A 26552-nucleotide genomic window follows, 5' to 3' on the forward strand; every position below is an offset into this window, starting at 1 on the left:
CTTTTGTAGAAAAAAGTGGCTACCTCCACACAATGCAATCTATTGTAGCAAACATTCCTATTCGAAAAAAATGCCCTTTCAGTTCTCTATTTCGGTAACGTCAACGATCATAATTTTTATTAGCCCTGCTACATTTATCACAAAAAATTGTAACTCTACGAGTTCAACCGAATCTTTAGTTTCTTTTTTCATTTTATTTCCTACACTTTTGAAACTTTCGTATCTATCGTTGTATTCTCTTCGTATTTTCCTTCTTTTATTTTCATTTCGTTCCGTTTCCTTCCTCTTAAGAACAGACAGTTTCGTTCTGGCGTATGATCCGTAATTTCTATTCGAACAGGCACGCGATTATTTGTTGCTCGTATTGCTATGTATTATTGCTACTTTTGTTGTTAACGAACTAACGGAAGTAGCGCGATTATCGTTACATCGTTACACGTTAATCGCGCAACGATACAATCAAGCGTTGGTACATTTATACACGTCTATCGCTGGAAACGCGCAGCTTTTTCAGATGAAAACGGATATTCCAGCCAGGTCGAATAATACTCTGATTGCGTTTGCTTTTCTTGATGCGGCCTGCGATCGAACGCAGAATTTAAAGAGCGTATGCCAGGTAGAACATGAGAAAGAAAAAGTTGTTGTCGTGGCATTTGGTAAACATTGTTTGATAAAGATTTGAGAATAGAAAGCAATTACGTTGAATTCGTTCGTATTTGTAAATATAAAAAATTCCTATTCAAACATATTTTTTAACTACTATCTCTTCCATGGTTTTCTACAAATTTTTTAAATTGTTCTAAATCTAAGGCACGACCAGTTCTTTGTGTAAGCGAAAGTTGTATCATCTTGCGTAACTTTCTCGAAGAGAATCGACAAAACGTACAGGAACACGGTTTCCCTCTAAAATGATTGATGAACGCGATCAAATGGTTCGAGAAAACGAGCAACTCCACCATTTTCTACCATTTTCTACCATTTATTTAGGACGCGGCTTTTAAAGTTTGAAAAAAAGTTTCAGTCACAACGTCGTCATTTCTTTTTACTTCTACTTCTTTAACTCGACTTCCGTCTTCTTCGACGTAGAATTTCTATGAATTCTGACTACTCGAACCTTCCTCGACTTATGGTATCGTACGAGCTGTCTTTGCGGTAAAAAATTATTCTTTAATACTTAATAGCTTTTTACAACAGCTCGTATTTCTTTTTCAACCTTTTACGCAGAATTCCATCCCCATATTGTACGAAACCGTACATCTTCCTCTACGGTATTTCAACAAAGTTTCAACATTCCCTAGTCCGCTCGCTAACTAACATTTCACTTGGGACAAGCGAACAAGTAGAACGAGTCTTTCTTGTTCAATTTTTACAAAACTTTTAGCAACGTAGCGAGATTGTTGATATATTAATTGGAACGCCAATTATATTTGTAAGTATCACGTTGCTTCGATGTAGATACAGTGTTACACAGTTACGAAAGAGCGCACTCCGTTATAGAAAGTATCTCTGTGAGTCATTTCTGGGGTCATTACCAGTTTGCACCCTTGCTGCCCTCGTGACCTTTTCTAGTAGGCACTTGGTAAATCGTGTGCATCGAACGAATCGATATTCGCATAGTGTCTTTGCGCGTGAATGATTCCGTTAAAGCTGATTTCGCAAACGTTCCCGAGATACAATAAATGCGAATAATGTACCATTTGTTTCTGCGAGAAGAAATATTTGAAAACATACCGACGGATTGAAATATTTGCTGACAAGAAGTTGACAAAATAGATATAGAAAGAATAATTGATAAAATAGATATTACATAGAATATAGGAAATGTTTAGATATTTAAATTAGACGAGCAGCAATCTAGTTACCGCAAATTTTCATGTTAATCTGAAATTTCATAAAACTTTGCGACATCTCCGTTTGTCACGTGCTTGAAAACATACAAGCGTAAGATACGAAGACGTACCATCGCATATGTATTTCAATTTAACGCGACAGTGAAATGAAACGAAGAATAGAACTGTTCGTTTCATCGTATTGTATCAACATTCCCCGTTGGCAATATACATAGATCGTACACAAAGGGATTGTGTCGTTTATTACATTCGCTCTTAGTATTATCGTTCGATACATTTTTAGCAACATTTTCACTATTTTATTTGTTTAAGACGAGCTGAATATAGATAAAAATTCTATAAATTTTATCAGCTTGGACGATAGCAAGGTACGCAAATGAATACTTTTATCCAATATATCATTATATTTTATTATACATATAAATAACGAGAGAAAGGTATCCTTAGCTATCCCAAAATGACACGAAGTAACGGAAGATTATCATTCCGAAAGAAAAGTTTACTTTGGACTATTTAATTATAGATAAACAGATTAGAAGGAATAGAAATTTTGCTTTCGATAATGCTCGATAACTGCTTTTTGATGTTATCTTTGATCTATGCAACGTAACGATATATTTCATAGACCAATCTGTTTATACATAACTGTATTATCATCTTAAGCATTCGTTCAAAAATCGTTCAATTTCTTATATAGATAATTCTACCGTAAAAGGTATAAAAGTTTCGTACTCACCATGATGACAATTGGAATGATTTGTACACGAGCGTAGAGAACACGTGGACCAAACTTAAAACGGTTGGTTTTCGTGCTTCATGTCACGTGCGTTAAACATAATCGAAATAAACATTCGAAAGATCCGTCACGGTCGCGAGTCTCTGGCCAACTGACTGCGTCTGTCGAGGCGCGCTAATAACAACTCACCACTTGCGCAGATTGGCTGCGCAGTGCGTTTCAAAGGAGATTCTTCCGCTAGGGTCAGACAGCACACTCCATATGCGTTCCTGTTATTTCAACGCGGCTGGTTAGAAACTTTTTCTACTTCCGTTTGGATTGATAGGAAAGAAAAGTCAACCAGATTCTTTAACTGTAAGTGACTCAAAATTAACTCGAAACGAAATTTCGTAAAGTACCAAAAGTGCGAAATGATGGAATTTCGAATTTAAAGCTGGATAAAATACGATTCTTTAGTCTGTAATATTTTATTATGCGATACGAGATCGTAATTGCGATATTACAGAGATAATTACAGAGTTTGTTTGCGCGTTCATTCGTTAGGAATAATAAATTAATTTATTGCAAAAGTTTAATAATTACTTATATATGGACGCGATTATTCCGGATTGAATTACCATCGCTATATTTATTTTGAAAATAAATGCAAACCTATCTTGGTTTGAAATAAATGGACCATATATACGCGTATATAGTGAGAAAATTAATACACGAATTAAATTATCTTTATGGCAAGACATGATCGTAGATATTAATTAAATATTTTTATTACGCGTATCGAATTGTTCGTATTTCCTGTTTTAATAAAAAGTACGATAAAGTGATTTCGTTTCGCTAATTTCGAATCATCGAAGGCCGGACTCTGGTTGATCAGCCGCGTGTTCGAAAATAAAACATAGGCGCCACGATAATTACCAAATAATGTTCTCGCAGTGAAACAGACGAAAGAGTTCAATCGAGTGCAAGGTCGGCCTTTATTGAGTAGTTTTTTAAAAGGTCTAGAAACGTCATGAGTTGTTTCAAACCTTTTATTCCCACACGCCGCTGTCTGCTCCGACTTGAACTATAAATAGTTGCTTTGAAATATAAGTAGAAAATAATAACTCGTATTAATAAATTATTTTACATTAAGCGCATGTACATTTTCAAACAAAATAATAAATTTATTATATTTTCTTGCGATATCGATTACTCTTCTATAACCTATAGCTAATTTATTAATTCATTAGTATTATATCGTCAATTGATAAATTATTGTACGATAGAATACGGAATAAATATTCGTGCAAAAATCGAGCTCTCAATTCCATCTCACGGAACGCTTTCTGAAACTATCAAAATATCGAACGAATCCTTGACAATTGCCTGTCATTAAGGCGTTCGTCGTTGTTCTTTCCCTTCCTTGACGTTTCGGGGGAACCGGTTAAAATCATCGTGTGATATCTCGACGAAAGTCCCAGGGTGGAACGTAACCCGACAACCGAAGCGTCCGGCGTGCCGCGTGTCGATTATGCCAAACGATGGTTTAAACCGCGAGAATTATCTGTAAATCGTACGATCCGCTTGCCAGAGGAAACGTACGGTGACGGTGTTCAATGTCGCGAAGTCGTCGACTGTCTTAAACGAGTGGACGGTCGTGAGACATCGCTGCCTTTCAACCGGCAGGAACATGAAATCGAAACCCGACCACATCTCCGAGAACGCCGCAAATTTGCCCACGTGTCGTAGACATCGAAACCCGGACCGTGTCCAACCGACGCCGAGCCATCGACAACGATAATGAGCCAATCGATTACGTCGCACCAACCGTCAGGTTTCCCACGCGATTTCGTCGTTTCTTAAATCGCGACAAATTTTTCTTCCTTTCCTTCCAGCAAAATATTTTTAGCTCTCTTCTTATCACATTCCGTCGTTGATTGCGATCTTTAATATATTTCGTCGTTTTTCCTTCGTTTTCGTTTGATTGTGATAACAGCTTGGTTGGAGAGAAAAGAAGGGATTCGCGCTTGTGTAAATGTGGAACGCTGATAATTAAGCGATTCACGCGGTGAATATTTGAAGGGAATAATTCGACTCGCGATCGAATAAGAGATTCTACGGTTTTGACGTGACTGAATCGCAGTTGCATCGCAACTACGGATAAATGACTGTATTTGTGATGTGCGTCTTCGTTTAAACGGCGGTTAAGATACCTGAGTTACTATAAAATAACTTTTCTACATCCATCCGATTAAGATTCTCGGTTTTCTCTTTTCCTTCAGCGAAAAATAAGTCGACGAATTCGTTCTATCATTGTCTATTGTTATCGTGCCCGTAATTGCAAGTCGCCCGAATTAAAGATGTTTGTTTGAAAATTTAGAAAACGAAGAGTCAAGAGGCGCTATAGAAAAAAGTGCGATGTCAAGCGCAGGGACTAGGTGTAACTCCGCAGCTCAAAAAAATAGAACTCTGACCAGTCAGTCAGGACGTAGTTCGATTGCTGTTCGTATTTACCGCAATTCTACAAATATCTTTAGAAAAATATTGCTTGAAGCAATTCGTTTAACAATGAAATATTGTAGATAATTTTGAAAATTTGTAGTTTAAAGTATCTTAACGACATATTAAACGACAGATTAAAAGTTCAATGTCGACGTATAATGAAAGATATAATTGCAATTTCAGGGAGATTCCACAAGTAATACCACGGAAGATGCTTCCACCAGTAATAAATCGCTCAGTAATTCCGCTCGACGTTCGCCAGGAAAATCATCAGTCAGTCCAATTTCGCACAAGAGGCCCACATCCAGTCTGCCGGCTGGATCGACGCTTAGACCCGAAAATCAATATGCAGTGAAAAAGAAACGTTACTTGCTACTAAAGAAGGAGTTGACTGACAAACAGGTAATTATTTAGAAATGATCTATCACGAATATTCGCGCATTCGAAGCGTGATCCTCTGCTATTACGAAAAAATCCATATTCTTAAAAATTAGAATGTCTTCGAAATATTCTCTGATCGTATAATCCAGAGACTGTCATAATTTTTCAGTCAAAAGATTTAACGCGAATTGAAATTTCCACAGAAAACCGCGCAAGATCTGTACAACGAGATGTCTCAGCTGCGTGAGAAACTAATCACCAGTGGTGCCAAAGATCCGGGCAAAGTAGAAACTCTGAAACTGGAGGTTGGATCGAGCAAACATTTTCCAGCAACTGAAACAAGTTGCAACGAGGCAGCAAACGTTCACGCCGAGAAACTCTCCGTCGGCAAAGAAATGCTCGAATCCTTGGAGGATCGATTACGGGAGATCCCGAAGAAGTTGCGGAACCTTTGCCAGGAGCTGTTGGACAAACAGTCGATTTTCGTGGCTTTCGTGACGTCGCAACTGATCAAAGCCAGCTCAGAAGGGAACGACCCGGATCACACGAACTCGGAAGTGACCATGCAGCTCGAGATTCACCAAAGAGATTACGACGCTCTTAGGTCGCATATGAACGAAATACAGGAGATCGAGGAGAAGTCGATCGCCGAGTTAACGAGGAACGTGCAGCATCTAATCGACGAGTACGAACATTCCAGGGCGAAGATAAAGGAGACGAACGCGGCGGAAGCGCAGAGAGAACTGCAAACGCAATTAAATGCTACGATGGAGGAGCTGCAGACGGAAAAAGAGAAGAATAACCAAAACAAAGAACGTCTTCGACAGACCGAGTCGCAATTGCAGAAAGCACGTACGAAGATCAGGGAGATGGAGACGCACATGGCAAACGATAAGGACAAGATTCAGCAGCTGCAGGGCAACGTGAAGACCATAGAAGGCCAAATGAAGCAAAAGGATTTGGCGATAGAGGGTAGAATGAAAGACATGCAGAAGACGATGAGGAACAGCGAAGATCTGGTCGCTAAGGTGGAGAAGCAGAGGGATAGCTTCGAAGCACGGTTGTTTTTCCTGCTTTTCTGAAGTTCCTTTTTCCTCTCTTCTTAACTTGGTCTGCTTTAGGTTGGTGGAGCTTAAAGAGAAGATGAATAGCAAGGAAAACGAAGCGATAAATACGATCAAGGAGCTATCCGAAAGGCTGAAAGCGGTTACTACTGATCTTGGGATCGAAAAGGAGAAAAGGTATAAGAAAAGAACGTTTTTGATTATGAAGAATGCGGTTATTATAACGAGGGTATGGTTTTTTAAGTCCAAATGAATAAAACAATTTGATATTTAAAATAGGCAACAAGTAAAAGACGCGTTCACAGAATTAGAGGATCGATACAAGAATCTCGAGGAGAAGAGCAAACAATTATGCGAGCTTGCGGAGAAGAATAAAGAGTTCGCTATTACAGGTACAAAGACCTGGACATAACAACTTTCCAACAAAAAAAAAAAAAAAAAAAAAAAGAAAAATAACAGGAAAATATCCGTGAATTTGCTTTGCTCCGTTAGATTAATATTTAAAAAATATCTCTTAGTCGCATCGAGAGAAAAGTGTAATGTTTGCGTTAAAATAAAATTTTAATGGGTGTTTCGTTCTACTTATCAGAGGGTAGTCATACAGAGAACGAAGTACGCCTGTTCAACGAGTTGCAGGCAACCAGAAACGAATTGGAGGCGCAGAGGCAGATGATGTTGCAGCTGCAGCAGGAGAAAGAGGAAATCATTGCAGTGATGCATCAAGCGGCCGTTAGTTTGCACTACTTTCGGGACATGTCCTCGTATAAGTCCTAAGAACTACTCGATTCAATCTCAATCATTTGTTAGACACTCTTTTACCCTGATCGAAGAGAGGGTGGTAATTTCTAATTGTTTCGCTTTCTTCTGTTCTCGTGAGCTAGTGTCGCGAGGAGGAGGAAGATTCGAGGGAGAAATTGGCTGCGGAATTAGTGTTCAAATCCAACGAAGTCCAGAAGCTGACGATGCAGTATTCGGAACTGAAAAAGGTTGCAAAAAACGCGTAAGTTGTTCTATCGGTAATGCACGAAAGTATCAAGAATCACTTTTCTAAATCCTTATGTACTAAAGCTTTTCGAATAATGCACTTTCCGAATTTTCATGGGGCGATTTAGCCAAGAAAAAAATGGGATCTTAGAAAGGCAGTTGATGGAGATTCAAACGCGGCTGCATTCTCAGTCCATGGAGGGTGGAAAAGCTGGGTTAAGCGCTCATGCGATTGAGCTTCAACAACAGGTCTCCGATCTTCGCAACAATTTAGCAGAAGTAATTCAGCAAAAGGAGGAGCTAGAAACTGTATTGACTCAGAAGCAATTGGAGTTGGAGCAGCGTGACCGTGTGATGCGTGAGCAGAGCAAGTTTCTTAAAGTCAGAGACGAGTTGCTTGATATCTTGAAAGGGAAGGCACAACAGGAGAATGGAGAATTATCGACTAACGATGAGAACAATGAATATCTTGAGCAGGTAATCAAATATCATTCCTATTTAATTCCTTTCCGGATTTATGGTAGATTCGGACTACTCTCTAACACCTTTTAACAGTTAAAGTTTAGAATATACATATTTTTAAATATCGTTATAATCGTTCCAACTCGTAGTTAAAAATTCTTTATATCAGTGTCAGAAGAATAGAACTGTTCGAAGAAACTGACATATTTTTGTCTAACCAGATTCACAAACAGGTAGCTGCCAAAACGGAGGCAATCCAGGGATTGTATACGACTTTGGAAAACAAGCAGTTACAGATTATGCGTCTGGAGAAGATGGTGAAGCTAATGGAGGACCACCAAGATCGAGCTCAAGCTCAACGTACGCGTTTAGAGAATCGTATTGCTCAACTAGAACTGGCTTTGCAAAGGAATAAGGAACAGCGGTACGTTAGGGGACAGTCGTCATCTTGCATAGAGTTTGACATGGAAAATGAACGAGATAGATTATCTACAGATAATCAGGAGAATCTTAGCGACTCTGATCAAATTTTTTCACAAGATTCGTTCAACTTGCATTCTTTCTTGCATCGAAATCAACACGATTTGGTCGATACTAGGTCAGAATTTTTACATGATGCGAGTACTTCGCAAACTGATCATCGACAGTTACACGATTACCGAGACTATATACAGCGACAGACATCCTCCGACGAGGATCAACCTTACATTTGTGAACGTTGTCGCCAAGAAACATCCGCAGAGAACAATCAACTTTGGTCAAACAAAAACGATTCTACTGACAATACTAACGAATCTTTTCGTAACTGGTTGACGAACGTGTCTAGTCACAAAATAACGCAAGATTCGATAAATACTCGCGACTTCCAAAGTGATCGATATTTTTATGACTTACCTTCGATGGATAAAAATAGAAGGTATACTTCCGAGATGTACAATTTGGACGAAGAGTTTGATAATGTGAATGATAGTAGCAGGGAGTCGCAAAATCCTTATCAGAGAGATTATCATCAATATCGTCATCTTCATCATCGTGCTCGGTCGCCGCTGGTAAATAAGACCGTGCCTCATGGTGTCGCCTTGTAAACTACTGTACATAGCTTCCTTTGTTAAGGGACTGTCGATGTTCAACACGTACAATATCTTGTTGCAATTTTGTAGGATGTGTTTCATCAACGTAGGAATAAATGGCTTGGTTTTGTGGTGTTATTAAATCTCACATACGCAATTCTCTTGAATTATTTTATACACAAAACTGATGCAGTAGACAGCTGATGCAAATAATGCATTGAACGTAATTCAATTAAATTTTCTGAAAATATTACAATAAGTTTGTTACTTAATGGCTATAAATAACATTTGCAGTCGTTATTAGTATAAAAAATAAAAATTTCTACTTATGAATAATACAAATTCATATACAACCTTTAATCATAGTTTGACATGGGAACCATTAGTAAAGTACGTTGTAAATAAATTTGTACGTTGTATTAATAAGGTCTGATTTAATAGGCTAGGTACTCCCTGCTACCGAATTTTCAATGTTATATCGTCGATACAAAAGTTCCTTACAGAGTGCCTAGCCTTTGAAACAGACCGATTTCTAATTTCTTCAACTCTCTGACCGATTTTATTTTTCTATGTTTTAGGGGTAAGGGCTTCGGCATCCTGTAAGGAACTTTCTAATCATCGTCAACGTAAATGATCTCCATCTTTGGTCGATCTCTTTGTCAAAGAGATTATTTTATGTTATTAAACATTAAGTCTTTGGTAAGCGGCACTTTACATCGTTTGCAAGATCTTTTTGATTCGATATTCGACACGATTAATAGAATCGTAGATTGTTGGCAATATTTTTGAGAAGAGGCGTGTAAATTGAGTATATGTATTTTGATTTATATTACTGTAATCGACGAGGCTTATTTATATATTTTTCTCTGTACATTTTATATGTATACTTTATTTTATAATAAAATTAATAAAATTAAATTATGTGTACAATTTATCAAACGTTATGTTAATCACTGTCATTATCACTGCTGCCAGAATATGCACCCAGTAAAGACAGACCATTATTGCTCGTCGACTTATGCATACTTTCAGACGTATTTTTGTTTGGATTTTTACTTTCTTCCGTAGAAGCATCAGTTTCTTTTCTTGCCACAGTTTGCGTTTCTTCCTTATCGGTACTAGCAACTACGGCGTTTGAATTTACTTTGGTATTTACTAAATTTGTTTTTCTTTTAACTATGCCTAGCAAACTTTTTCTATTTGACGATGACGGTGTACTTTCAGACCACAATGATGTTTCAGATGGTTTTATTCTTTGAGTTTCCTTAGGCTTCAAAAAAAAGGAAAAAAATAAAATACGCTTTATAGTTTTTATAAATACTTAAAAACTACAATTAATTAACCAAAGATCAAGAAATAAAGTAAGTATTTACCTTTTCTTCGTCTGTTGTAGATTGAAACTTATTATTTTCAGTTTTACTTTTACTTCTTTTCATTACCTTTTTTGCTGGTTCACTGCTTTCGCTCTCATCTAATTCTACAATTTCTTCTTCTACAACAATTTTTTTACCAAATATCGCTTTAACACACTCTTCGTCATATTCTTCTTGCTCTTTCTCTGTTCTTTGCTTGGCTGCATTTGTATCAAATTGTTCTAACATTTGATCATAATCGATAGTTTGTTGTCTACGATTCAAGTCTTTCAATTCCTCTAAAGATTCTAACAATTCCAATTCTTGTTTCGATTGCAATGTTCTTTTCTCTAAGAGTTTCATCGGATTGGTAGCTTCTTCCTCTTTTTCTTCGTCTTCCTCTCTCTGCGCTTGTTCTTCCGCTAACTTTAAGGCCATAAAATTTCTGGTTGCACCCGCTTCAATCTCATAATCCGTATTCTTGGGATCTGTTTTAAAACTTATTTCTTGCAGGCATCTAGTACATTTTATGTAAAACCTGTAAATTCGTATTCCTAAATAATCATCACCTTCGACATCTTCTTTACGAGCATTAAATTTTTTTCCTTTGTAAATGTATTCACCGCAAGTTTTGCATCTCATATTGAAAGGAGCCATCAAACGAACTGTATATTGTCTATTTCGGGCTAATTTCATACGAGGGATTTTTGACGGATCAAAATCCGGCGGATAATATTTCTAAAATATAAAGATTATGATTAATGCAATAAATTAATGCATGTTAATATATATAATCAATCTACACAATAATATAAACGTATCGTCGTTTAATTTAATGCAATTATTTGTGAAATTTTACTTACGTTTAAAACTTTACGCTCCGACATGTTTCTGGTTTAATGCAATAAGATTATTAACACAAAATATATTATAGGACACAAATAAATAGGTAGTTATACAACATAAATATACTTTAGGTTATCTTTGCTGTCAAAGTAACAACTAAAGTACACTATTCAGTGCTGCCACCCTTGCTTATGGAAGTCTACGCATTCTATATTAGTTTTAATACTCCAACGTTGGTACACGTGATATTTAATTGCTTGCAAATATGAAATATATAAACTGCGCGCGCGATTATTCGTTAATTCCGCCATTGTGTTTTTTGAAGTTTAAGCGTCATTAGTTCTTGTGGTCGAGAGAAGCGTTGAACATAGGTATGTAAGAAAGAATCATTAAGAATCATTAAAAATCATTGCATCAAAGACTCCTATTGCACGTAATAAGAGTTAGCGAACCTTTGAATAGTTCTTACTTCATATTTTTCAGTGATTGACAGGTGTATCACATTATCAGGAAGCGTGTGTTGGAGCTGTATAAAAATGAAGCTACATCGCAGCATCCAAACCTCAACGTTCAACGGATTCTGCTTGGTGAGTGATTTTTTTAGTCTTTTCGTTTACTTGGCTCATAGTCACTACGATTGTTAAATAGAAAAAGTAGAAAAGTTTTCGTAACATTTCAACCTTTAGATCGTAGTTTATACTATTTTTACTATTCCACTTTTGAATATGAAACGAGAACCAAAATGGCGGAAATTCAAATCTCGGTATAACCGTTTCTGGAATGATCGAACTATGAAATTTAGTACGAAGTAGCTAATGTTCAATGAAATCTAATCGTTCCCGTTTTTGCTACTTATAATGTTATTTTATATACAATTTATTACAAAATAAGACATGTAGCCATCTTTATGACAAACTATTACACTAATATCCTACAAAGTACAGCTATCGTTACATGGTCTTATAATCTAAGAACCAAGTACTCGACACCGACTAAATTCCACGTTCACGACGAGCAATAAACGATGACTGGTATCACAGCGATTAGCTGACCATTGTAGAATACTCTAGCTAGCGGAATTCGTTTCACGCGGGACGAATTAAAATCGGCGAGAAGACCTCCTCGGATGTTTCCCTTGGTTTCTTCTCTCTAACGTGAATTTAATATCCGTGAATATAATGCGGGCATTTGACCGAACGATGAAAGCGAGCGTACAGAAGAGACGAGTAGGCCCGTTTTACTTCGTGGAACTGGATTCAATTCGGCATCGTACGCGTATAAAGGTTATTCAGCTAAACGCAAGGTCATGGGTACATGACTTGGGTCAGTCGAGCGCGTAAAACGGGCAAACAAGAATCTTTGCGCAAAGGAAACGAGAAAAAAAAAAAGGGGAAAAGAAAAAGAAGAACAGCCTTAAAGACACACCACTATCCTGCGTTCCTTTTGTGGGACGGCAAAGGTACGTTTATGAATACATTACCGGGACCACGACGTTTTAAAATCTGTTACGCCTGTGTATACGTGTTCTCCTTTCATGGGACTTTCATGGGGATTCCTCCTGGACTTGACTCTTCATGGTCTACCACGACTTTAGCTACCGAAGTTTTGCGGTTTGCACTTTTGGACTTTTTGTTTTGCCGGCGATATGATCCTTTTTTATCGCCATTCTGAGTACAGAACTGTAGATATTGCCTTGGTATATCTAGAAACTAGATATTTTATCGTTTATTTCTTCATTCATAGCGCTACCATGAACTTTTAAGATAATCGCAGATGATCCTTATATCGCTAGCTTTGCCAGTGGGTATAACCCTTTAGGTATAATCTCGCTACGTACAGAAATTTATATTTTAATCAAAGATTTTAGAATTCTATATATATTTTGTAAATGTAGCTTCGAATGTAAGGTTTAACTGTTGTTTCGCGATAAGGTAAATGGATATTGAACTTTCTCTCATAGTATAATTAAGGATTTAAAGTCATAAAAGTTCAGTTTATGCCGAGATATGAAACAGAGGTAACGGCTATCCTTGATCTAGAAATCTAAGACTTTTGGAATTTCGCAACCTTGGAAGTTAGTCTTCGAACAAACAAAAATTATAACTCTTTCGTATGATGCTATAAATTTCTACGATGTTTCAACCTTCGAATCAGTTTAAATGTTTTAACCTACTTTTGTCCCAGAGTTACGCCGACATTTACTAGCTTCTAAAAAAGTAATTAAATATTTCAGTTTCGTATAAAAGATACTGTTCGAAGCAACGTTATGGAAGTTACGCAACAAATGTAGAAGAAAAAAATGGTAGACAGATTTTAGGAAATAATTCTAAAAATCTATAAATTCGGTTGTGGAATCTTTTCATAAAAAAACGAAACAGGCAACACGGTTTTGTACTTTCACGTTTATATAAAATATTTTAAGGAGAAATCGCGATCTAATGTACAAAGATATCTGTGATCGATCGATCTCTCTCTCTCTCTTTCTTTGGGTGGTCCATAAGTTGGCACATTCTGTATCAAAATTTTTTAACCGCAAACAAATACAGACAATGGTATCGCGAGTACCGATTAATTGTGTACTTCGAAAGTCGGGAAATCTCGTATTCGGTATGTTCGGACTAATTTTTCTTTATAATATTCGTGTCGATGTAACTGAACATTTATCGAGAATCCATTCATAAGGATAACAGCGAAATAACAATACGTTATTATTTCGTGTTGTTATTCCGTAATTAATTTACCACAGAGGAATAAAATACGAGTAAACCGGATACGAAAGAGAAAATCTACTTGTTGCTTTAAAAATTTATCGAAGCACGAGATAATTATAATCGCGTATGAAGCAAAGAATGCAAAATTGTTGCCGGAACTTTTGTACGTTAGCCCCATGCTATATCTGTACAACGCAGCGAATAGCGTACGTGTTAGAGACGAAACCAAATTAGAATCAGGAAGTTCCATTGTAGGCGTCATTGTCCTTCGTTTTATCATACATCGGTTCGTCGTTATCCAGTCTGGGTTAACATTCGGACGACTGAAACATTAGCTGTTCATAAATCTATTAGAATATATTTCTCAGTTCACGGTAATTTTCTTAATGTTCGCGTTCATAGACGCAAGCTGTAATCCGCTTAGATCAACCGCTTAGAAATTAGTGGTAGGAGGCAACGCGGGGCCAGACAACTTTTATTTCCCTCGGTCACGATGCAACACAATCACCGTAAATTGCATCGCAGCGTTCGTAGCGAAGGGGTTAAAGCGGCTCTGAACCCTAGATTACACGTGTCACGATGATGAATAAGATAGACTAAATAAATGCAACATTTAGGGGCGCGAGTAATTTCCAGCTTAACGAGGGAGAAATCTTAATTAATCGTTTTTCGTGCAACATGTTGCTGGTCATCGTTCCTCTGTGCCTTGGCATCTCGACATTTTTGAGTGGGCTGTACTATTCCTGGAAGCCGTTCCATTCATGGAGTGTAGATGCTGTTAGCAGTCAGCGGTGCTCATTTTATGCACGGTTTCGTACTTTCTCTTATAAAAAGACTTAATAAAGGAACGGGGGGAAAAAACGAAGACGGGAGAAAGAAGATGAGACGAGAAGAATGGCGGGAGACAGTAGCCAGGAGGGTCTCGAGGGAATCGTGTCCGTTGAAACATCGACGAGAAAATATCTATCTGTTTACTTTTTAAAGATGAAACTGTATTTGTAGATGGTTAAGAATATAACGAGGGTACGACGGACTCGCGACTCAAATGGATCGAACTTTAAATTTCGTTATTGGCTTTGGCTAACAGAACGCGTTGAAACGTAGCTGCACGGTATTGTTTTTGAGTCTACGACGTTTCGAGTTTACGCGTGATCAAAAAATCAAAGTTTTTTCTTTTTATACACCGTCAAAACCGAAGATGCCCCCATAAACTACGCGGCTATCACGAAGGCCATCGTGTACTATTGTTACGGATTACCGCTACGCACGTTTACTACAACTCGGAATGACGTAATTCCGCGTTGCTTGCTCATTGTCAGTGCAAGAAGCCAACGTATTTTTAATGTCTGATTTTATCACAATGATGTCACGCCTGATGAAATTAAAAGCGAGAATAAATTGCCATAACTCTGCTGCGAAACTAGCAACGTGCGACCATCTTTGAATACAATTTTCGTACAACGTAGATACAATATACTTTCTAAAACATATCGATTACCTTTCAGTATATTACGATATTAGAATAGCGTAATAAATATTTCAAATATTCCGTTTAGTTCATCTTTACGACTTATTAAAAATTTTTGATTTGAATATGCAAATATTAATTTGAAATTGAAATTAGCGAATTTAACCTTAACGTTTCTATTAAAAATGTTGAACTCGATAGGCATTTTTTAGTTTCTGCTACAGTGGTATTCGAAAAGAGAGACGCGCGCATAAAGGACGATGTTCGGCGAATACCAAAACCTAATCTAAATTCGAGTTTCCCCGAATCGAATTGAATCGGTTGTGCGAAGCAACCGCTTGTTTCCCTTTCTCCTTTGTTTTTCCCTTGTCCTTTTTTTTTTTTCTCTCAAGTTCAAACGTCTCACGTTCCGCGTTTCACAAAAACATCCTCGATAAGAAAAGGAGTGGCGTTGCGCTGCCGAAGAAGCTTTGCCAGAATTTTTCTCAGAAGTGTTTTGCACCGCACTTTTATCCCCTCGCAACCGCAAATCGTGGTATGCCGCACATTGTTATGCGCGCCACGACACACCGAACGCAGCTTTCTTTCAACGGTCGCTGCGAACTTTTCATCGCCAAATTTCTCCTCGTTTTTCTCTGCTTCTTCTTCTTTAATTCAGAACCGATCGAAAGGGACCGATACGATCCTTGGGATGCTCATTGGCTTCCTTTAACGCGATTTTCAAGTTGCGACAGTTTGCCATGGATACGATTTCCGTCAGAAAATTTTTACCATCGCAGACCGGATGCCGTTTAGTGCTTCGTATACAAGGTGTTACGAAATAAAGCTTTAAGATATTTACAGGTTTAGAACGCTTCTTGAGAAGAATAAAAAACGTTTGTTCTATCAGGTTGTAACGCTATTGTATTTGAGACTGAGACTCCTTTCTAGCCACCGGAGAGGCTTGAAAGCGACGAGATTAACGAAAATGAATATGGTGCGACAAAGATCGTATTTTCCATGTTTCCAAATTTAGATTATATCCTCCGTAAGAGAAACTCAGAGTATTGCTGTGCGTGAGAAGTTTCCTTTTCAGGCATCTTATCATCGACGAAATACTTTGAAAGATTAAGTAATACGAGACACCCTGTAGACGCAAGGCAAACACATTTCACGTAGAATCCAGTGTCGCATTCTGGCAAAGTTTCTCCCGGCAGTCGGTTAGTCAAGAAATTTCCTCTCGATCCTCTGGGTCGTTTGTCCGTCGTTGAGCCAATTTCTTAGTCCAGCCAAACATTTCCACGGTTCAAGATCGTGTGTAAACGTTCGAACAGAAATCCTATGTCGATGGATACTTTAAAAGGCAGACGATACAATTTCTTAGAGAAGGCCGGCAACGAATTCTTCGCGATCCTTGCAAGGCATGCGCGCATCCTGTCCTTCTGCGAAGGAACCGTTGACTACTGCCAAATTATAAGGGAACAAAAACGGTCGTCTGCGGGCGCCACCAGACGAGCTCCCCTTTCTCTCTTCTTCCTTGCTTTCTTTTACGTTCGACGCATGATACCGATATTACGCTATCGTTCAACGCGAACGAACGTACGCTGCCCTACTGCTTCAACCCTTTTACCTATATACCTTTATTTATTTTCCACGTTTTCTTAAATCACTATCGCGACTCGTCGCTCCATTCGTTCGTCGATTCGCTCTTGCCATCGCTACCGGACTTTTTAACATATTTCCGAAGCTTTTTATCCAAGGAACGACGTTTCAGGAATGGACGAATTTTGCCACTTGTCGCGATTCATTCGCAAACTCGTTTCTCTCGATTCTTGCTTGTAAAGTTCTTCGATAGGACGAACGAGGACCTCTTGTCGCGTTTTCACCTTCTCCGAACTTTCACGCGTTGTTAACGAGCGCGCGCGAATCTATTGCCAAGGTGCACGGGCGGAGGCCACCGGTGTGTCGATCCTCGATCACCTTAGCCGTGTAAGAGCGTAGAGCACGCTGGTTCATTGTGCAGCGCACGAAGACGCGAATGTCTGTCTGGACAAGCTACGAAGAAGAGCAAGAAAGAACGTCGCGAGGGAGAGAGAGGAAGAGAGAGAGAGAGAGAGAGAGAGAGAAGGATGACAGGTCTTGCGAACGTTTCTCGGAAAGCCGAAAACCGAAACACGAGCTGGCCTGGCTCCAGGAGAGCGTCGGCATGTGTGACACCGGAGAATCACCGCCGTTCTTCAGTGGCCAATTCTCTCTTTCCTCTTGGTTCTTTGCCTTCGTCTTCGTGGTTGGTTCGTTTCGTTGCGTTCGTCGGTATACGAGTATTTACGTTGATCGCAAAAGGTTCCTCCTCTCCTAGCCGGCCAAGAAGCACCGAGGCCCGTGTTCCACAACAGCGGCTGCGGCTCGTCTAAATGGCCACGGAGGACCATTCCTTGGCCCTTATCGAGTTTCAGCCGCGCAGGTAACGTCTTAATTGGTGTTCAGCTCTCGTGGATACATTGTCGATCGACGTACGGTGTCGAGAAATTTTAATCTCGCCGCTATGGTCCGCCGCCACGAGCCATCGACCGTACTCTCCAGGCTTCGTCAAAGCAGAAACAAAGTAGCACGCACGAACGACGGTCTCGTTTCAAATTGACGAGACCTGATACGCGATATACGCGCGCTTCTTCTCTTTCCTTTTCTTTACCTGCTTGGCTTGTTTCTTTCTACTGCACTCTACTTCTCTCTCTCTCTCTCTTTCTCTCTTTTTCTCTTGTTCAACGTATTATTAGGAATCTGTCGTTGTTCTCCGACCGAGACAAAAGCACTAGTTTCCACAGTCGTAACGAGATATGTCAAGTTTATCCATTTTACGGTACGATACCACTGTCACCGTTGGCCAACGACGTTGCTCTTCGCGTTATTTATCATTGTTATACGGTTCTCTGGCGACAGTCTGCGTACTACGGCTTCGCGCTAGTACACAGACTGATTACGTTAATGTTACCACGCGAATATAGGACGTGGGAAAATTAAGACTTTATTAGACCACTGCCAGATAATTAAGCCTTTAGCAAAGACGCTGAACGAACGACGGGTTCGCGTTGGAAAAATTCGATCGAGTCGATTCTTCTTGGCACGATATTGCAGCGTGCGGTGTACGGTTTGCCTAACCTAAGCCAACGCTGGTTAAATGGATCGGAAAAGAAGGCTATCCATGGTTGAAATGGGCGAAGCTCTGCTCGAACAGGATCGGCCGTGTATTCGGTTACTGTAGCTTGTCGGAAATCCTGTTTGATCCCACGGTCCGCCGGAGGAAGGCCTCCCCGATTCGTACGTGATAAACGAAAAAACTTGCCGCAGCAACTGCAGCACCTACGTGACACCCTGGTAAAGAGATTATCGAATTCCTGCGCCCGTTCTTTTGCCTCGTACCGAAATGTTGTCCAGGCAAAAACACGCCCCGCCGATTTCCTCGTACGCGTTTGGCAAAAACCGAAATACTTAGGCCGGTTTTTGCCGATGTTTTCAGTGGTGCGCGTGCCTTTCGCTTAACTGAGTTACTTCCACCTGGTCTGCGTCCTGCCCTGACGTAATTGCCGTAAAAAGGCAAGCCAATTTTGCGATATCGGCCGATTTTCAGGAACTTACGACTCCTACGTGGGTCCGACTGTCGCCCGTTCTCCTTCCATCCGAATAAGGGAAATCGTCCCTCGAGATGCTCAGGCTCTTCTTTTATCGTATCAATTATGGGGAAAACGGCAATCGCCGTTACGACGCCAGTACCATTTTATTCTTCGTCGAGTTTCCGAAAAATAGGTGGGTTTTTAACCCATATATGTAGGTGGGTATTTACCTCGGTCTGATTCTTATTCGTTCGTAACAGGTCTGGAATAATAACGAATTAATTTCACGCTTACGAGATAGGGGCGACGCTCGTTATCTACTTACGTTACAAGGGAAACGAAATTTATCGGGACAAGTCTTTTCTTTCAGGTAAGAAAAGCGTCGCTGTCTTGTGCGAACAAAAAAATCGTTGCTATCTAGCGCGAACATTGCCTTTGCACGCTGTAGGTGTAAATACGTAACGCGTGACAAGTTAGACAAAAGCTTAACGAATAGTCTACCAAATTCTAACCCATTAAAAATCACATTTCGTATGTACGTATCCGATACGCATTTAATAAAAAGCAGACTGGACCGGACATAGTTTTCGTTCCATTCCTTTCGTGCGAGACACGCTAGACGCGATCGATTCGCCAACGATCGCGGGTCCTTTTTTTTCACAGGCGGCTCGTGTCATCCTGCCGCGTTGCTAAATTGTCACGAACGAGCGGAACCGTCGAAACAGCCGTTGCATTCGGAACACACACCTCCGATCGTGCGATTAGATTAATAGTCGGAACTCGGCGACCTTGCGTCCAATCGATCGATAACATTTCAGCGTTTCCATCAACGGACTGCGATGGCTGGTATTGTTTTTTTTTTTCTACCAATATTAGGGCGTTTCCCTTTCGATTCTGCTTTTTCACGCGAAAAGCAACTCATCGTCGGTGTCAACGTGGAAAGTTGCGAAAAGATTAGATTAAATATTTACCACTTCCTTCTCTATTCTAACTTGGCGATTCGATATAAAAATGATAGGTTATTTGTGAATCTGGCGAACGAAACGTTCCGTGAATACCAACGATATTCTTTGAATCGTTCGAAATATGGTTTTTATAAAGACGATAAAAGTGTCACGTTGAAAGCACGTTTTAATATTCAGTCTCGCGCTCGAGTACTCTCACGTTACAGACGAAAGACGTCGATTGGAATTGCAATTTCAAGATCGCTTCCTGACGTGATGATCATCATGAATGACCTTGAATGGCCTTGTAACATAGGTCGTTGAACTTGTGTTGAAAGCGGCAGTAATCAAGCAAGTGAGCCTTGGAATTTCCTTTATGCCGTCACCTGTAAAATAGTCTCTTTCGACTTGATCGATTTATTGCCTATCGAAAGAGAATGTTTCCTCGAACAATTTTCTTTTCTCCGTCATCGTTCAAACGCCTGTGCGTCGATTTCTTCATTTACCGATCATGTTCTAAACGAGAAAGACGAAAGTTGCTGGCGAAAGGGACGAGAAAGAGGAATGGATTAACCGAGATCCACGGTATTTCTATTACCATTTGGCTCTTCGAGATCCAGGGCATAGCACGAGTTCTGTCACGCTTCATATATCAGCGAACAAAATTCGTGCACCGGCTTATCGACGTACGATAGTCTATCGCTTAATTTAACGGTTTTGTTGATCATTTTTCCGCAGCAATCAGCATTCGCAAAGGCCGGCGATCGGCTAGACAACTGGTTTAACCAGACCAGTCTCCTCGATTTTTCGATCGATTCTTTCGGTGAACGTCCGATTTCTAGAATCACCAAGTCCAGTTTCTATTCTAGATCGACAGGGATCCTACCTCGCTATCAGAAATGTTCTTCCACTTCCAGGTAGTAAACTACGCCGTTCAACTGGAACAGGTTGAACGTCGATCAAAATGTTTTTCACCCTGCTCGCTTCTGTACCGACAGACTTTGCTCGTACCTCCGATTCCATCCTAGACGAATTTCTATCGCCGTTTGGTGTTACGTTCCCAATGTTACGAAGTTATTTTCTTATTTTATCGAAGGATATTCGATATCTCGCCGATACCGTCGTATAGATCAATGCGACTAACGTTAAAAAATAACTTTTTTATATGCATCCTTACGGTCCAAATTACGGCACGTTTGTCGTACCGATCGTTGGTCGTTAATTTTCCACGGAATAAGAGAGTTCATAGCCGCCAGCTAATAAATATATGTGGGAATCGGAAAGGGAATGTTGCAAGGATGATCCACAACGGTCGTCCTTGCAAAAACTTTCGAGAAAAAGTGGTATTACCTGATCGTACGTTCTCCGCGTATACGTGGTATCGTTGGTCACCCTGGAAATTCCATTATGTCGTACACGTGGATTTGATGTAGAAGGTATGCTTGAAAAATAAAAGAAACTTCTAACGGTGTTGTATCATAAATCTATCCAAAGTGCTTGTCTCGGTGGAACTGTTGCAAAGGTATGCTTGCTGTTTAGGATATATCGTGGATCTGGCTAGAGGGTGTTTCGCAGATGTTGAAAATTACGCAGGATCTGTCGTTTGGGAATGTTCGTCTCATTTTGTTTTAAAGAAGAAATATCCAAATTCAGTAATAGATATAACGTAAGAATCAATAACCACCGAGACCCACTCAACTACTTGACACGACGGATCAGATCCGCAGGCTAAAAAGACATTACCCTCTACATTTAAACATTAGATTCAGCTAGAATTAATTTGCTTATGATTCTCAATGAGAATTGATCGTAAAATTCTTCCTCGATCTTCTCTTCGAAAGAGAATTTTCAGAGTATGGAATTTCCATTCTTTCAAGATGTTTCGAGGGTGTTCAGGTACTTTGCGACTGGTAGATGACAGACACTGGCGAATACAATTGAAAACATGTACGCGGTTCTTGCTTTCTAATCTAACGATCGATTGTTTTGATCGATAGATGTTGTTTCAAAAACGGGTCAGAGAACACAAAGCGGTGATTATAAATAAAAGAGGCCAGGCCACGCGATTGTTTCGCATATAGTACCGGATGACACGACGATGCCTCGTTCGAATCTCTGGCAGATCGTCGGTGAGAGATTTCATTCGTGAATGGCAGCCTTCCTATAGCACACGTCGCGGTATGCGATGAGGTACGATAAAGACGGGCCGCTAATCGAACAAGCGGCATTCTCCGGCCGAAGGATTCTGCTTTTGATTATGCACACCGCATCGAAGATGATGCCTTCTTTGAAAAGTACCAGGCGTCATTCACGCGAGCACGCACACGCGTGACTCTCTCTCTCTCTCTCTCTCGCGCGCGCGCGCGCGCGAAACTCGCTCGTTCGCGTGATTTGCAGTTGGCCCGCCAACAGCTAATTGCCTGCCCGCCACCTTCGACGTCTTTATCAATTTGCCCACTGGGATGCTTTCGTAGCTCTTTTTAATTTTTTGTTTTTTCATTTGACAACCGGGGGAACCTCTTTGGTTTCTTCGTTTGTCAACCGTGAAACCTTGGCTCTTCTTATTCATTCATTCATTTACCAGCGGTCCGCGAGAACAAAATCGTGATTGGAATTGTTTGGCGATTTTGGAATCTTGTCAAGTGGAATTGAACGTTTGATCGCCGCTCTGTTCGATGTAAACCAATAACTTCGGATTAGTTTTTAAACCGAGTAATTACTCGCCTATACGTCGGTACTTGTGCGCCACAGTTCATACGATAATATCCGATTCGAAAACAGAACGAAAAACGCACCAGGTTTTGAAAGGATGCGCGGCGTAATTAATTTTTCTAACACGTTTTGGAAAGACGTTGTAGCTATTTAAATGTACCATTTCTATGGAGCTTCACGTACCGTGACATGGAATGTCATTCTTACGGACGTTATTTACCTTGCGTTCTTTCTCATCGACTTACAACGGATGCGTTCTTGTAATTGGTATGCATTCTAACCTCGCTCAGCTCGTTCGACGTCTTGCTATCACTTTGGTACCGATATTCCTAGTTCCTCTTTTTCTCTCTACGACAAAATGCTGCTGACTTTCGAAACGAAGGAAACGCCGGGTGAAGTCACTAGAGTTTAAGTGACTCGGAAGCGTCGCAGAAAGATCTCGCGAACTCGATATTTTCAAAAACCAAACTTCCAACGTAATTTTCTTATTCCGGATCATCTCCTTGCTTTCAACCACGGAATCTTCTTCGCTTCGATCGTATCACAAATTTCCGACCACGGTGTATACGTATTAAAAAAGAAAAAAACAAAAACAAAAAGAAACAGAAGAAGAGAGAAAAATGATGCCACGATCGCTTCCTGCGCGGCGCGTCTGTTTTGTTGGGATCCGAATCGGAGGACGCGCGTAGCCATCCAATTCCAACGTCTTCTTCTCTCACCTGAGCGTCCGCCACGGCAGAAACAGCCTCGTGTGTGGCACACGTGATTTACATGTGAGCTTGTGACTGCCAGTGGCGGCTCTGTCTACGTGGATAAAACTCGTATGTATACACACGGGACGGCATCATCGCGACCGTTGGTAGCTTTTGTACGTGGAAGAGAAGGCGTCAGCCGATGCAGGATGTTTTGGCGAGGCTCGTGAAGGAATTGCAAGGAAAAGACAGAAGGAAAGAAGAGGAGCCTTCGTTTCTTTGCCTTCCTCTCTCTTACCCGTTCGCCCTCTCTTTACCCGTCCTTGTCGGACCCTGTCTTTAGAAGTTGCGGCTATATGTGACCGGTGTGATGCTCAGGCATGATGAATAGTTGCACAGTATTAAAAATAGCTTCGTGGAATATGCATCAGCGGCTAGTTTTCAAGTAACTCTTCTCTTTCTTCCTTTCTTTCCTTTTCCAAACTTCTGCTCTTTGAGGTCAAGGTTGCGCGTTTTTCGTTCGTTCCTTTTTCGATGGTTCCTTGTTTTCTTAGGCGCCCCGGGCTGCAGTTCTGCGCCTGGCATATTATTATTCCGCTAGATTCTCTGCTCCTTTTTGACCATTGTTTTGATAGGTGCACAGGACCGATTCTAGTAGATGGTTTGGGTATCTTTCTGCGAGTCGTGTTTCTTGTTCGTTCTTTATTGTTTTATCGAGAATCTCGGGTCAAGTTATTGGTTGTCGTTTTCTTTTCTTCTTGTTTAATTACTCCTTGTTAGACGAATGTCGAATTGGACGAATAGGTAGACAAAGCGATGTTTACAGAACTAACGGTAATAAAATATTACACCGAGGGCAAATTAAACAAATTTTCTAGTTAAAGAAATTGAAACGAACGAAATATTTCCATCGATCTAACAGAGCGCTTTATTTGGAAAAGGTGGAATTGCGTTTCACGGATGAGTTGGTCGGTGTGTGGAGTTTTGCAGGCATTCGTCAAGAAATTGCGCGGGGGGAAGAGATGTTTCTTCCTTTCTTCTTGTTTCGGTGCGCGAGAGACAGGCCCCGGGTGGTCCCGTGTGATCACCGAGGTACCAGTTTATACCTACAACGTGGGCTGTGATACGCAAAACATGATAAACGGCGAGATAACGAATACGTAAAGTTTATATTGTATCAGATATTTTGCAGAGTAACGTATCTCATTACTGGTGGCTTCACCGACCAGCGTTTCTTGGAATCGAACGATCTTCCACGATTCTTTACATTTTTGTTAAAAAGAATACGCAGATCGACGAAACGAAGTTGTCTGTGGAATTAGGATTAATTAAAAATCACGCAGCTCGTTGTTAGATCAGCTACGAGTGTCTGGCAATGTTATACGGCGTGTAATATTTTGGAATTCCCAGGTAAATCTAAAAAACAGTCAGATCAGAGATAGCCTCGTGCCAGTCGTTTTAAAATGAAAAATCGTTCCATAATTTTGTTTAAAAGGCTCTTTGTTTGTCCTTCGCGTATTTAATTTTTAGTGTTCGTCTCTAAATGCCCGAATAAACGAATATAATTTGCTGCTCGAGTATTTCACGCCCAAATTATTCGCAAATTAGATGTACCACGAGCCACGAAAAAAAGACGAAGGAAAATTATAAAATGACGCGCGTTAAAAATCGTCAAAATTCATAGCTTAACGAATTGTTTTCCTGTTTCTTTATTGCTTCCTGTGTTCGTTGAAAAAGGCTCGGATAAGCAGGAACTTTAAGCGAGAAATATGGCGAGGCTATTTGAAAAGTGCCGTTGAGAAACTGCACTCCGCTCTTTGTATTTCTTTTTTTCCTCTTTGTTCCGTGAATAGCCATCAGGAAGTCGGCTGCAATCATTGACGTGCCAGGGTGTCCTGTACGTAGGTCGTGATGTGCAGTCACGATGAACAATCTTGTTGCTTGCGTATATCTACATGCAAATGTCGCGAGTTGTAGAATTCCTCAGGCGAAAACTTTGTCGTGAGCTTGAAAAGTCACTTTTGTTCCGGCTGGCGCCGTTCTGCCACCGAATAAAGTCGTTTCTTCTTCATGCAAATGAGTTTCGCGTATTCTTTGTCTCTTATTAGACCTTCCGTAAGATGAAGTTTCGCTATCCAAAACAAACTGTAGAGATCAAACTTTCCTTCGTCGACCAAACACCGAGTAAATAGTATACGTAGAATGGCCGGGAAACTATTGGCAGAAATCATGCGCTCCTAACTAGTACGTAAACGTTACGATAAATATAACGATGCGCCAATAGTTTCTGTAGCCGCTCGTTAAAAAGACGCGGAATTGCCACATTACCATGATTTCGATAATACGGGGTCTTTCTTCGGCATAAATCTTCCGAAAGAAACAAACCTTTCCAAAGACCGACCGACCTGGATGCTCCAGGATCTGTATCTACGGACCTTGGATCTACGTTCCTTGGAGTATTCGCAAGTTCTCCGTATCGGTTCCTCTGTGCGTACGGATCATCTGATGGGCGACTAAGCTAGCCGGGACTATATTTTTAACAATTCTGTGTTAGTCCGTGAGTCGGATTTAAAATCCAGGGACTGGTTCCCGGTACGGACCTTCTGCGGCCACCTGTCAGCCAATCGTAAATTCGCGGTGTCCTTTCATCGGCATCTTCTTGTATATGTATATATATATATATATATATATATATATACTTATTGTGCTCCTCCAGTTCGAGAGACGAAACGGTTCCTTTCCGCAAGCGTATCCCGTTGATAGGAGGTCCTGCCGTCTCCCAAACCTTGGCTTTGTAAGTCGAAGGCCATCGTTGCCGTCTCACTGGGCCGTTTCACGCTCCTTACGTGCCTCCTGCGATGCTCCGCGGCTGGCCATTAGACCGCCTGCCTGATCCAGGGTAAGAAGTCCTCGCATACCAGACGCGTACTCAATGAACTGGGCGAGAGAGGATCTCCCTGGAACGGGAGATAATAGGTAAGAACTGACGCGAAAGAAGACGAGGAGAGAGCGGCATGATGGATCGAGCGTCGAGGTTCGGTGCAGGAAAAGTCAAAAGGCTAATTAGCAAGGAAATCGAGGAAATTTACGGTAGATTTGGATACTTGGTTCTCTCTTCTTGTTTAAGCACCTTAATTTTTCTTGTTCGTTGCCTGTGAAACTAATGGCGGAACAAATAGAGACAAACGAAGTATTCTGCTTGTGGAAAA

The 26552-nt window shown here is 40.4% G+C and overlaps 4 protein-coding genes across 11 annotated transcripts in view; 2 read left to right on the top strand and 2 right to left on the bottom strand.

Annotated features, from left to right (window-relative positions):
• Positions 1 to 3654, bottom strand: part of LOC126873969 (spondin-1) — a 30048-nt gene extending 26394 nt beyond the window's left edge. For 3 of the 5 annotated variants that reach the window (XM_050635439.1, XM_050635440.1, XM_050635445.1), the window contains exons 1-2: positions 3502 to 3653; positions 2587 to 2855 (exon numbers count right to left, since the gene is read on the bottom strand). In XM_050635439.1, coding sequence (XP_050491396.1) covers positions 2587 to 2589 — 3 coding nt within the window. In that variant the 5' untranslated portion in view covers positions 2590 to 2855; positions 3502 to 3653. Of the gene's footprint in view, positions 1 to 2586; positions 2856 to 3501 lie in introns of all 5 variants that reach the window. The other 2 variants (XM_050635436.1, XM_050635437.1) reach the window with 2 other exon arrangements.
• Positions 3655 to 3838: 184 nt separating this feature from the next.
• Positions 3839 to 9059, top strand: LOC126873967 (early endosome antigen 1-like). Its single transcript, XM_050635434.1, has 9 exons — positions 3839 to 5067; positions 5251 to 5469; positions 5652 to 6508; positions 6570 to 6689; positions 6792 to 6904; positions 7102 to 7241; positions 7394 to 7512; positions 7625 to 7973; positions 8180 to 9059. The coding sequence occupies exons 1-9, from the start codon at positions 4984 to 4986 to the stop codon at positions 9041 to 9043; spliced, it is 2865 nt and encodes a 954-aa protein (XP_050491391.1). The 5' UTR covers positions 3839 to 4983; the 3' UTR covers positions 9044 to 9059.
• Positions 9060 to 9113: 54 nt separating this feature from the next.
• LOC126873981 (splicing factor YJU2) lies at positions 9114 to 11470 on the bottom strand. Of its 4 annotated transcripts, none has more exons than XM_050635475.1 (4): positions 11244 to 11468; positions 10402 to 11118; positions 9957 to 10298; positions 9114 to 9269 (listed from the first exon to the last, which is right to left on the bottom strand). In XM_050635475.1, exons 1-3 carry the CDS (start codon positions 11265 to 11267, stop codon positions 9975 to 9977), a joined length of 1065 nt encoding a protein of 354 aa, XP_050491432.1. In that variant the 5' UTR covers positions 11268 to 11468; the 3' UTR covers positions 9114 to 9269; positions 9957 to 9974. The 4 variants fall into 4 exon arrangements, with proteins under 4 accessions (XP_050491432.1, XP_050491433.1, XP_050491434.1 ...); XM_050635476.1 differs by lacking the exon at positions 9114 to 9269 and adding an exon at positions 9276 to 9860 and having other exon boundaries at positions 11244 to 11470; XM_050635477.1 differs by lacking the exon at positions 9114 to 9269 and having other exon boundaries at positions 9898 to 10298; positions 10402 to 10918; positions 11004 to 11118; positions 11244 to 11460.
• Positions 11471 to 11579: 109 nt separating this feature from the next.
• The window catches only part of LOC126873985 (G1/S-specific cyclin-D2), a 140647-nt gene continuing 125674 nt past the window's right edge, over positions 11580 to 26552 (top strand). Inside the window, exons 1-2 of the mRNA XM_050635488.1 lie at positions 11580 to 11597; positions 11710 to 11813. The gene's annotated coding sequence lies outside the window, so the exon portion shown is untranslated. The remainder of the gene's footprint in view (positions 11598 to 11709; positions 11814 to 26552) is intronic.

Source organism: Bombus huntii, chromosome 15 (genome assembly GCF_024542735.1).
Source record: "Bombus huntii isolate Logan2020A chromosome 15, iyBomHunt1.1, whole genome shotgun sequence".
NCBI classification, from domain to species: Eukaryota; Metazoa; Arthropoda; class Insecta; order Hymenoptera; family Apidae; genus Bombus; species Bombus huntii.

Bases quoted from the DNA above. Each gene is read 5' to 3' on its own strand.
- LOC126873967 (XM_050635434.1), top strand. From the start codon at position 4,984: ATGTCAAGCGCAGGGACTAGGTGTAACTCCGCAGCTCAAAAAAATAGA. The intron at 5,470-5,651 runs GTAATTATTTAG...AAATTTCCACAG, and splicing joins AGGAGTTGACTGACAAACAG to AAAACCGCGCAAGATCTGTA. The intron at 6,905-7,101 runs GTACAAAGACCT...TCTACTTATCAG, and splicing joins TAAAGAGTTCGCTATTACAG to AGGGTAGTCATACAGAGAAC.
- LOC126873981 (XM_050635475.1), bottom strand. From the start codon at position 11,267: ATGTCGGAGCGTAAAGTTTTAAAC. The intron at 11,119-11,243 runs GTAAGTAAAATT...TTTATATTTTAG, and splicing joins CGGAGCGTAAAGTTTTAAAC to AAATATTATCCGCCGGATTT. The intron at 10,299-10,401 runs GTAAATACTTAC...TTTTTTTTGAAG, and splicing joins CTACAACAGACGAAGAAAAG to CCTAAGGAAACTCAAAGAAT.